The 12,952-nt window shown below is 31.7% G+C and overlaps 1 protein-coding gene and 1 long non-coding RNA gene across 4 annotated transcripts; one reads left to right on the top strand and one right to left on the bottom strand.

The window, feature by feature from the left end:
- Positions 1-2,126: 2,126 nt before the first annotated feature.
- LOC102612951 (uncharacterized) lies at positions 2,127-4,872 on the bottom strand. Of its 2 annotated transcripts, none has more exons than XR_008055615.1 (4): positions 4,620-4,872; positions 4,341-4,529; positions 3,518-3,814; positions 2,127-2,288 (listed from the first exon to the last, which is right to left on the bottom strand). It is a non-coding gene; the product is annotated as an uncharacterized LOC102612951 (long non-coding RNA). The 2 variants fall into 2 exon arrangements; XR_372463.4 differs by having other exon boundaries at positions 3,699-3,814; positions 4,620-4,868.
- Positions 4,873-10,545: 5,673 nt separating this feature from the next.
- On the top strand, positions 10,546-12,931 carry LOC102613350 (tropinone reductase homolog). Of its 2 annotated transcripts, none has more exons than XM_025093587.2 (5): positions 10,546-10,870; positions 10,959-11,166; positions 11,745-11,961; positions 12,073-12,265; positions 12,545-12,690. In XM_025093587.2, the coding sequence occupies exons 1-4, from the start codon at positions 10,794-10,796 to the stop codon at positions 12,228-12,230; spliced, it is 660 nt and encodes a 219-aa protein (XP_024949355.1). In that variant the 5' UTR covers positions 10,546-10,793; the 3' UTR covers positions 12,231-12,265; positions 12,545-12,690. The 2 variants fall into 2 exon arrangements, with proteins under 2 accessions (XP_024949355.1, XP_006493561.1); XM_006493498.4 differs by having other exon boundaries at positions 10,561-10,870; positions 12,073-12,185; positions 12,545-12,931.
- The last annotated feature ends 21 nt before the right edge of the window (positions 12,932-12,952 follow it).

Below are 12,952 nucleotides of genomic sequence, written 5' to 3' on the forward strand. Positions count from 1 at the left end.
CAAATGAAATGTTTGCTTTATGAGATTTTGTATTGGGGGCTGTTGTAGGTGTTCTATTGTTATTGGTGTCAATGTGCAAGTATACACAATAAGTAATATAATGATAAGTATTCAAGATCGTCTCCCCAGGAATTGTTGTTATAAGAATTGCTACAATAATTTTATCAGTGTAATTTTTATTCTAAATTAGAATTAAAATAAATTATTAAACTAATGAACTAATTAAGATAAAAAAAATGTAATAAAGTAAATTATCGCAACAAATATAAGGATGTAACCAAGAGGAATAGAATAGTTGAGTGATTAAACTCACTTAATGGTTTCGACTTTTTTTTTAATATTTGGCTCGGTTACTACAGCACTGGGTAGAATCCTTATGTATCCTCAGTTGTCGCCTGTTGGATGTCTTATACCTAAATACAACTTAACAATGACTAATTGTTATGCTAATATCATATATAGCATTACACGTTTTGAAATATAAGTGTATAACCCAAAAGGGGGGTGAATTGGAAATTTAAAAATTATCCTAACAAATCCACACAACAAGCAATTTAATGTCTTAATAAAAATTGAAAGCAATAAGTTCAATAAAAGCACAATAACAAATTAGTAAGGGAGAAGAGAAACAAACACACAAATTTTTACGTGGTTCGGCAATCTCCGCCTACGTCCACGCCTCCAAGCGATCCAAGCTTGAAGATTTCATTATCCGAGCCTTTCCAATGCTTCAACTATTTACAATTGATTTCAAGGTGTCAATGAACCTTTACAACAAAGAGATTATCTCTCAATCTCTTCACTCAAGTGTCTCACACACTCAAACTCTTACAATTAAGATGAAGAAATGAATGTTACAATAAAACTCACTCAAAGTGTAGATATTCAAAAATGAAGAACAAGAAATGATTCAATGTTTTGTGATTTGTTGAAAGCTCAAGATATTTTGTGTGCTTTTTGTTTATGCTTGGTGCAGAGCTTGAAAATGAGTTGGATTTGAGTTTATATAGTTTAAGCTAAAAAACTAGCCGTTATGCACATTTTGGTCGTAACCGGTTTGCCGTTTAGGAATCCGGTAAGCCGTTTTTATGTTACCGTTAAGGCAAAAATTTGAATTTCAGAATATCCGGCTAGCCGCTTTTCATATCTGGTAAGCCGCTTTTGAAATATGGATTGCGGCTTGCAAAATTCGGTAAGCCGTTTATGCTCCAGAAGCTTATTGCCCAAAATCCGGCTTGTCGTTTACCATATCCGGTAAGCCTCTTGCTACAGTGACTGCTACAGTGAAATATTTTTTAAATTTATAGTTTGACCTCAAAACTTTATAAAATTGTAGTATGATCCAAAATGTTATGAAAACTTTCAAATGGTCCAATTTCAAAATTTCTAAATAATGCTTTGTCAATCCCAAAACTTTCTGAAATTATGATTTCACCTAAATTATGTGAAATTATAGAATGACCCAAAATATTTAAATAGTTTCAAATAGGTCCAAATCCGTAATTTTAAAACAATATCAAAGGTTTTAAAATACTTTCATGTTAGTCCAAAATACTTTAATTCCATAACATCATTTTCTTAAAAAGCACAATTCATAAATCTTTGTTTAATCAATATCTATAGCCATATAGGCTAACATGCACTACTAGAAAAATGGGCTACCATGACAGAGAATATATGTCATCCGACCCCCCTTATGACAGAGTTTTCATCTGTCATTGTAGCCCCTCTCACAAATCTGTGACAACGTTTTATCTATCATGTTCCTATGACAGTGTTTATCCATCACACATATGTCATGAACCAAGTGATGTTCGATTTGCAAAGCTTTCAGGAATTAATTGAAAATTTTAGCGGGTAATTTAAATTATTTTGAATTTGGCGGGTTTCTTCAAAACTGCATATATTAATGATTCACATTCTCTGTCAAGAGATTTAAGGTTTAAAAAAATAAAATTATTATTTTCAATTTTGAAATTATATTAATACTAATTAGCATTATTTAAATTACAGAATTTTGAAATAGAAATAGAAAAAGTCACATTTTAAAACTTGAATGAACAAAAATAAAATTACATTCAAATTCATAAAACTATCTAATATCAAATAGCACTATACACTAAAAATTCCAATCACTTGAAACTTCCAATAAATAGCATCATCAAAATACATCGTCTATCATATCTCATAAATCCTTTACAATATCCAATCATCAACCTATCACTAGAAAAACAATTAATCCATAAAAAAAACATTGATATTAAATTCCGGAAAGCCACCAACATCACCTGAAAAATAGATTAACCAAAAAAATACAGATTAACATGTTAACCACATACAATTAATCAAATTCACAATAAAGTTCACCAGTGTGTAATTGATTTAATCAGCTTTGATACCAAAGGGAAAATGAGGATAAATAGCCCCAGAGGAAAAAAAAATCACATTTGACAATGGACATAATGAAGCAGTAAACCTCATGAGTTGTAAAAGAGAAATAGGAAAGGGAAAATAAGGGACATCTTCAATGCATGTAGTTTATATTAACTTTTTTTTTTGTTCCTAAAGATATATTTAGTCTAGCCTTCTATAGATTTCAATTCTGAATTTCTTTATGCACCAAACTGAGTATATTTCAAAGACTACAAATTAATTAATGCAAAACATCTAAAAACATAACAACTTTCCATACATAATTAAACAAAATTCACCAAAATCAAGCTAATAAAAAGAAAGGTAAAAGTTCTAAAAATCCAAAAGAGGATATCAGAAAATTCTGGAATCACCAGAATCTCCCCATTCTATCAACCTTAATGCCATGCTTGTAGGCTTGTAAACACTGACCCTATCCAACTCAAAGAAAGAAAACGCGGGCTAGTATTCTCATCTGGATTACATCACATTAGCATTTGAGATATTTTTACTTTAATGTTTCAAAGAGAAGAATTTTTGTTAAAGCAAGATTTTGAACAAATATGTTTAAAGGAATGCTCATTGTCCAAGGATTTAAAAGGATACCGAGTATAAGTTTGTTTACAATATATTTTTTATTTTTCTTTTTTCTTGTTAAACTACGATAAACTGAAAAATACAAGTATATCTTGATTTTAAAAATCAACCAAGACAAGAAAATAGAATGAACAACTATTCTTATAGGAAACCAATGGAAAACCTCTAAATGTAGTCATTGGTTTATTAAGGATAGTTGGAACCATAAACAGTGGATAAGTTTCTAATGAAAATAATAAAATCCATCATCTATATAAATTGAGAAAAAATAAATTTCATGTCAAAGATCTAAAAAATTTGAAGGAAACCTAATAGTAAGCAAATATTCAATTCATAATAGTATGAATAATAAAAACATTATTGTCAACTTGAAACGTAAAGTTGCTTTGTGTTTTTGTCAGCCAGTCCTATTGTTTTTAGCAAAACAACAAACCTTAGCATTTTAATTGGTAACAAATCAGAACCAACATAAAAATAAAATTAGAAAAGATATAGAGATGTATTCTACCATTGTGCAATGCTGGTATCGTCACCGTCTATTCAATAAAGATCAATGGCCCCCTTAGACAGGACATAACTCGAGTGATAGGAAAAAGAAAATTAAATAGTTGTCATGAGCTATCTTAAACTTATGCAATTAAATATTTCAAAGATGATGCTAAAACAAACCAATGTAAAAACATTATTACCTTGAACCATTATCACCAAAGTAGTGAAGTCAAACCACAGTGGCTTGCTGTCTACCTTTGCCTGACTACATAGGTCCTTCCGAACTGATCTAGTGTTTTTCTAACAGTTTTAACCCCTGAAAAAAAGTCATCACAAAATTCAATAATCAAGATTAATGATGAAGAATTTTACATACGTAACAAAAACCCATAATTACTAACAAAAGAATTTCATAATGAAAGTTTTTTTAATAAACCTCAACAAAGCTTTGTCAAGAGAAAACATAAATTACAAAAATGATAGAGTATAAAATAAATAGGGGAGAATAGAACAGCTAAGCCCCTTTACAGCAAGTATTGAAATGAACTAAATAACAATGGCACATGTTAGCTAAAACGGTAATAGAGGTTCTTTAATTTTTTTTTTTTTGAAGAAAGCCATGAGTCTCTAGAGGGTTAGTAGTTCTTAGAGAAGAGCCCAAGTTTTCCAAAGTTACTGTACTAAATACACAACAGGCTGAATCAAATTTTATTGGAAGAATTATTGTACAAAACCATTGCAATTAACCCCAAATTACAACCAACCAAGCCCTAGTAATTTAATTGAGAGATAATATATGAAAAATGCAAAATTCAACACTATCACCTCGGCCAATACCTAACCTGCAGGGAGGGAAATAGAAGACCATTTATACCAAAAAGATCGCTTCGCTTTGAACAGTGACAATGAGGTTGGGGAATCAAATTCAAGGTCACGTGGCTGTAGCCCTCCTGACTTGCTGCAAAATGTGCAATTTGAGTTTCGACTCTAGTCCCGACCCCATTGCAATGTCCGCTAACTCAACCTTTCCTCTGAAATGTTTATTTTTAGGGTATTATTACTCAATATATGAAAAATCCAATTGAGGAACAAAAGAATAGAGAAGAACGAAATTTATTTACCTTCATCAACCGTAGCGATAGTAAGGGTTTCTTAAAAATGATCGGTGAGTTTGAAGGATTACTCAATAGCAAAGGATTTAGGGTTTGGAGGAGAACAACAACTTCTACATGGCAAATAACAACAATTTCGAAGGATTAAGGGTGTATTTTCGTCTTCTTTATTAGTGAGGGAAGAGCCTCAAATTTTGACTTAGGGTTTTAATTTTGGATTTCTCACTTGCAGCGAGGAATCTGATCTCTTAAAGTTGTACAACACTTGGAAATTATTTTAGTTAAGTGTCTAGCTCATAAACGACGTAGTTTCCTCTTTGTAAATTCTATTTTGATTTTAGTTTAATTAAAAGCTTTCAATTGTTGCAATAAATTAATGAATTGACGTCATTCTTTTTTTTTGAAACGACGTCACTTTTGTGAACTACTTAATAATAAATTAAAAATAAATCGAAAATGAATAAAATATATTATTTTTTTATTATAGCTTGTGATAGAAATTTAGTTTGTCACATAAGTATCATGTAGTTGTGATACATAAAAACTTTGTCAAATGTCTATCATACATTCTTGATAAATAACTAATTTTCTATTATCTATCACAAAAAATCTGTCATAGTAAGTCATTTTTCTAGTAGTGACGTTTTAGATTCTAATTACTCTACAAGGTGAATCCCTATATCTAGTTTATTACTAATTTTATATTAAACATGACTCTTTTCAAATCAAGTTAAACACAACTCAGGAAATCCAATCTAAAACCAAGTACTGTTCTGATATGTTCCACTAAGACATGCATTTTTTAGGCTCTTTCTTACCTAATTTCACTAAATAAGTGGTCAGTCGAAATAGTGAATCGAAATAAGTATTATCCAAACGACATGCTATAGTTTGTCAATTAACCATCAAGTTGTTCATCACTCAATCGCGAGTAAATTTAGTTCATAATCTGCCATAAAACAAGAATCAAAATAGTTTTAGCTATTAAACAATCCATCATAATGAGATAAAAACAAGAGAACAAGAAATAAGAGTTAATATCCGCTTGATGTTCTTCTAGAATCTTTTGTTGCCATCCTCAATTCTCTCTCTTGATCTTTGTTTTCTCTTGTTTTGTTTCTCTATTCTTTTTCTCTAATGACGGCCTCTTTTTTTTTTTTTGCCTGTATGCTCCTTTTATAACTTAGAATTGGGACAACCAAAAGCCTAAGTCGCACATCTTCTAATTTAGGAAACTCCAAATCACAATCTTTTAAGTATCTCGTGTGAAATCTTCTCTGTCGTTGCTCCAAGATTATTACAACAACAGTGCTACAACATTGGCTTCAACATCTGCACTGTTTCAAACTTGTTTCAATTCTTCTATAATCATGTTCTTTCCTTATCCTTACAAGCCTACTGCAGCAACATTCCTTAAATCTTGAGCTTTCGGTCACCTTCAATTATGCATATGAACTAAGCACACAAATTATTCAAAATCAAACGAAATTTATTGAGAGTAAATTGAAATGGATGCTCATGAAATATATAACTATAAAGTTGCTAATAACGATAAGCAAACTAGAAGCAAGTTGCTCAATTCGGTAAGCAAACTCACGCATAAAGTTGCTAATAACGATAAAATACATAATCATTATGAATTACCATAAATTAGAAACAAGTAATCATTTCATAATCTAATATATATTAATGGTAAAACTCATAATCTGGTCACTTATAACGTAATAATCATTTTTAATAAATAGTTGTTTAAGAAATCATTTATCAATAACGCCTTTCTTTCGCTCAATTTGCTCATGCCACATAGTGTCACCTATAATCTTGGTGACTCGGCCAGTAGTTTAGTATGTCACTTGCAATTTGGGTGACCTATCTAGTAGTTCAATCAGGGCACTTTATCCTGCAATAATCGTTGATAGGTGCGCACAATATAGCTAGTTGTTCAGTTATATTAATATCAATAGTTATGGACAATGAGCCAAAACCATAAATACAATTTTAAATCTTTCAATATCAATCATTCGATACTCTATCAATAAAACGCTCTTGTCAGACAATTAAATTGGGAAAGCTTCAAAAATATTTTTTAAGGAAAACAATTTATGGAAAGACAAGTATTTTAAAGTGATTTTGAAAACAAATTTTAAGAAAACATTTTAAACAAGTTTTTAACCAAAATAGAACTTATTATCATAAACTATAATGGTAAAATTACTTCAAAAGCATAAAATGCCAATCTATATCAAATCGTTTCACATATCTTTACATATATACATGTAGTAAACATTATGCATGAATTCACCTACTTTTATCCAAATCAATCAACAATAACCCCAATCATTCGAGCACACTCTTGGCCTACAATTATTAAGACATATTTTTATCAATATCTTATTCAATTTTGACCTTGAAAAGAAACCTAGAAATCTTAAACTATTAGCTCTTACTTAAGTACATCAATTCACTAAATTACACTCGACCATCTTACAGGATTTGATTTCTAACAAGCTATAAATATGTCAAAAAAAAAATAAAAAATATCACAAAAAACTAACGTGAACATGTTAGCAGTCAATATAAAAATTTAAAAAATTAATTAATTAGAGTTCTCTGAACATCTCCAAAAATTGATTTTCCATAAAAATATCAAAATTGTCCAGTAACGATATAAACAGAGGACTGCTAATTTAAAAATTCATAAATTTAGTTATATATGCTCAAAAATAGTGATTCAAGCTTTGTCAAATAGAAGAGACAATAAGGAATCAGAATTAAAATTTATAAGGCATTTTACTAATGAAAAAGTAACCCAAGTTGACTTCCATTTCAACCCTCGCAATTCTAGAAATAGTTTCTAGGACGACTGTGCCGAATCTATGATTTTTAATGATTTTTATATAAAATTAAAAATTAATAATTTTAATATACAGAAACTAGACACTATGTGTACAATAATGAAAATTCTCAGAATTTTCAGAAGTCGTTTGGGCTATGAAATAAATTATAGAAATGAGAATTACTGCTGAAAATCAAAATTTTCTTGCACTAGTGTTCCAAATTCGAAAAATCATTACAATTAATATACAATGAGTTTTTGAACGATAAACATATGAATAGAAAGCTAAAGATGTCTAGTTTAAAAATCTACAAAGTTTCTATGTATGAGACTTAAGGAAAATAGCAGTTGTATGACATTCACTCTATATTGTTCATAGTTTTTTGATAACACAATAACATCATTTCCAATCAATTACAAAATAAACCAATACATGATCATGCTTTCACAAATTTTATCAATATAAAACACATAAAGTCATTTAATCAATCACATAAAATCACAAATAAAACTAGAATTTTAAAGGATTATAAATTCGTACCCACTTTAAAAAAAAATTAAAACTCAAGAACTTCTTTAATGGAAAACAGAAACACAATCAAAATCTTCCCCTCTTCTTATTCAAAAACGTGATTTTACTCTTATGTTTGCTATTTTATTCCTTTCTTTATTAGCCTCTAGGGTTGTGAGAAACGAAATAACATAAGAGCAGTCTTTTATAAGTCTTTTAATACCCTTACCCATTAAGGAATTTATTTCCTTTTTTAATATGGTATTTAATAAACATAAAACAACAAAAACAATTAAGTAATTTTAAAATTTAAAACACTCATCATTGACCTAAAATACTATATTCTATAAAATATATATATAACGATAATAATAAAAACAAAAACAACGTGTGTTATAGTTTCTCCCCTTCTAAAGAGAAATTTCGTCCTCAAAATTTAGAACGTCGCCTTATTCCTCAAAAACTGAGGGTACTTCTCCTTATTCTCTGCCTCTCATTCCCAAGATAGAATAATTTGCTAGCGCACTTTCACTAAAGGTACAACTCTTCTCCTTAAAACTTGTTCCTTTGTATCTAAGATGTCTATTGGTTGCTCCTTGTATGATATATCATTTGAGATATTGATAGGTTGGTAATTTAAGGTATGAGAAGAATCAGCCATGTACTTCCTCAATACCGATACATGAAATACATTGTGAAGCCTTGAAAGGCTCAGTGGTGAAGCCACTCGATACGCCGCCATGCCAATTCTCTCTAGAATCTTAAAAGACCTAATAAACCTAGGCCTAAGTTTACCTTTCTTCCTGAAACAGAAAAGTCCTTTTTAAGGTGAGACTTTCAAGAATACATAATCCCCAACTTACTCTAGATTACGTCTATTTCAATCAGCATAATTCTTCTACCTACTTTGAACTGTGGGGAGACGCTCTCTTATCAACTTAATTTTGTCAACAGTAATCTGAACTAATTTTGGCCCTAATAGTTTCCTCTTGTCAACTTCATCCTAACAAATAAGCTACTTGCACTTCCCCCCATATAAAGTTTCAAAAGGCGCCATGCCTATGTTAGAGTGAAAGCTGTTATTATAGGCAAACTCCACTAATGGAAAATATTCTTTCCAATTACCTTCTAAATTCAATTCACAAGCTCGTAACATGTCCTCAAGAGTTTGGATAGTCCTTTCTGATTGTCCATTGGTCTGAAAATGAAAGGCAGTGCTGAACCTCAACTTCATCCTAAATTCTTTTTGTGAACCACACGAAAATTTAGAGGTGAATCGTGGATCTCTATTTGAGACAATGGACTTGACATCTATGCAATCTCACTATCTCATCTATAAAATATTGCTTCAGCTTCCAAAACTTGTCAGTACTCTTTATTGATAAGAAATGTGCTGACTTGGTCAATTCATATATAACACGTGTCCCGTCCTAGCTCGGCCCATCAAAGGAAGGCTCATACGTGCTCGTGCTCGTGCTGTGCTGTGCTGTGCCAAAAGTTTTTTGCTTAGACCCAGCTTGGCACACGTGTCGTGCCTAAGAAAAAAATCTCGATACACCTTTTTTTTTAAAGAGTGCATGCCAAGTTGTTTGCATATTTTTTCAAGCTTTAGTACTTTTTTTGGTCCATGCATTTTTATTCAAATTTGATAAAATCAAAAATTCAAAATTCAAGTCTATATTTAATATTAATAAACTAATCATAGTAAGAGAATGTAATATTAATTATTAAGTTTAACCATATGGTATTGGAATTCGTTTTTAGTACTTAACAACAACAACAATAATAAATTTTTCTCAAGAGTTAACTTAATTGTTAATTCGGACTTACATAGAGTCATAAATTATAGTTCATAATAATATTAATACATATTTATAAATCATAATATTTATAATTTATTTATTAAAATCACGGTATCAATTATTTATTTAATAAATTATAAACATAAATCAATTATAGTATTTTTTTAATTAAAAATTAAACGAATTTAGAAAAATTGCACTAATAAAATATATTAAAACATTCAATTTCAATTTATTTGTAAAATCATAAAATTTTAAGTTTATTTTCATTAAAAAAATGAAACGTGCTTATTGCTGCGGGTTTTTTCCCGTGTCGTGTTTTAGTCCATATCTAATAGTGTCGTGCTTTTAAGACCCGCATGCCTAAAATTCTAAATCCGATCCAATCTACGTGCATGTCGTACCGTGCTGCATTCCCCACCAAAACATACTAATACCGTACTATATGGACACATACCGTACTAATACTAAACCACGTGATGTCCGGCCCATTGGCCATCTCTATTGGCCATCAACCAGTTACGTTTAGGATGCTGGGCACATGCGAAAGAGAATTTGGGAGTTAGGTTTTCAAAATATGGAGTCCAGCGAAATTAGTACGTTAAATGGCCATTTACTGTCACCTGGTTAGTAACAGATATGACAGTGGTCCACTGTCACGTGGTTAGTAACAGATGTGTCATAAATTGTCACAAAAGCCACACTGGCAGTTACGACAAATTTATGGTATATGTACAGCTGCTTTTATTGTTACATTAGGGGTCACGTATACCCTATTTTCTTGTAGTGAGTATCCGTGCAACCTTGATTGTGTGGCTGTTAATAACAGTGAACCAATATCCAAGATTGATCCATTTTGGGTACACTCAAAGAAACCACTACTATAAGTTTTCACACTACTCATCACTATTCTCTTCAAAGAGCACAACACCCACTCTATTTGCAAAAATATTAAGATTCTCCTATTAAATACAACAAATTGCTATTGTTCTCATAAGAGAAGATTAATTGCAGTTTCTGCTACCCGGAAAAACATGTCAGAATCCAGAGAACAAAGGTGGTCTCTAAAGGGTATGACCGCGCTTGTTACAGGTGGAACCAGAGGCATCGGGTTTGTGCTTCCACTACTTTGGCTTTCCTATCTATTGATATTTTTAATGATAATATCTTAGACTTTGCGTTTATAATTGATTTATCAGACATGCAATTGTAGAAGAACTAACGGCATTTGGAGCAATAGTGCATACATGTTCACGTAATGAAACAGAGCTCAATGAAAGAATTCAAGAATGGAAGAGTAAGGGGCTTAAAGTAAGCGGCTCGGCATGTGACCTGAAAATTAGAGCTGAGCGTCAAAAGTTGATGGAGGCTGTATGTTCTGAATTTGATGGCAAGCTCAACATCCTTGTAAGTTCTTCTGCCAAAGTACCATTTAAGCTTCTCATACCTGAGAAGCTCAAAATCCAACCAGAAAATAGTGTCCCTAGATAATAACTGAAGGCTAAATGACAGACTAGGTTGGTGGGGATATATCTGGTAGCAATATATGTGAGCTATGTATTGAGGTAACATGAGGTTCAATTCATTGCTGAAACATATTCATAGACAAAATTATCTGTCAGCGATCATGAATTGTCCAGAGTAATTAGGAGTACAGTAATTTAAATTGAGTACTTAAGCAAAAATGATCATATAATGGGAATATAAGGATATTATTGCAAAATAAAATGGCAGAAAGAAAACAAAAATTAGGATCAAAACCAGTTAGTTAGATAGTTTTGATAGAGAATCAAATAAAGTTGACTTCTGTAGTTGGGCAGGGGACTATCAGATAGTTTTGGAGGTAAAATCATTCTTAAAAACGGCAATGCAACAGATTGCTTCGTTTTCTAATTCTCTTGGCTTCTTTTCACAATAACAATGCAACTTTTTGGTCTCTTTTGCTACTCAAAACTCCAGAACATTTCAATGCATCATTTTATCAGGTAAACAATGCTGGAACCACCATTCCTAAGGAAGCCACAGAATTTACCATGGAGGATTTCTCAACTATAATGACCACCAATTTCGAGTCTGCTTACCATCTGTCCCAACTTGCATACCCCCTACTCAAAGCCTCAGGAAATGGAAACATCATTTTTATCTCCTCTGTCACGGGTGTTATAGCTGTACCTCTAAGTTCCATCTATGCATCGACTAAAGGTCCAGTTCAATATTTTCTTTTATTTTTTTTTCATTTCTGTTGGAAAGCAACAGAACTAAAATCTGGTTGCAAGACAATCTTTTAAAAGCTCAGTAACTTTTTGACTCCAGGAGCAATGAATCAACTGACAAAGAACTTGGCATGTGAGTGGGGAAAGGACAACATTCGCGTGAATGCAGTTGCTCCATGGATCATTAGAACCTCTCTCATTGATTCCATAGAAGTACAACTTATCCCTCCACACTTTTCCGTGAAGTGCTATATTTAGTCTTCCTCGTTCCATCTCAAAGACCTGCCTTGAATGTATTTACTGCAGATAGTCATAAGCCTTTAGCATACAATTAGTATAAGAAAATAGGTCACAAAAATTCCTAATCTTTAGTTCAGACAATAATTATATTGAAAGATAATTGCAGGATTGAAAATCCAAAACAAACCATTATGTCAAAATGGGTTTTGCAGCATTTTTCTCATCTACGTCAGTGCATTGCACTTGCTTACATCTTCTGAGAATTCATGTAAATCTATTTGCTATTGGAAGAAATGGTGCTGATATTAAATGTTAACTTCCTCTTCTTTCAGAAGGATCCAAGGGTCATGGAACACGCTAGTCGTTTGATACCCCGCACTCCTATACCTCGTCCAGGAGAACCTAATGAGGTTTCGTCAGTGGTAGCATTCCTATGTTTGCCAGCCGCTTCATACGTCACCGGACAGGTTTTTTGTATTGATGGAGGATACTCCGTGAATGGATTTTAGCCCTACGGACATGAAATGATCTTTTAAATTTTCGGGCTGTTCCTCCAAAGTCAGTTTAGGTCTTCATGTTATGGATGCCATTCTAATAAGCTCTCTGTTAACGAGAAAAGTTTGTGTGCTATACATTTTATTTGTCTATGTTGTCACCATTGTCCTGAATATTTTATATCTTTTCATCTATGTTGAATGATAAATTTCGAATTTAAAAGACCCCTCTGAGTCCTTTAGTTC

This window comes from Citrus sinensis, chromosome 6 (genome assembly GCF_022201045.2).
Source record: "Citrus sinensis cultivar Valencia sweet orange chromosome 6, DVS_A1.0, whole genome shotgun sequence".
Taxonomy (NCBI): Eukaryota; Viridiplantae; Streptophyta; class Magnoliopsida; order Sapindales; family Rutaceae; genus Citrus; species Citrus sinensis.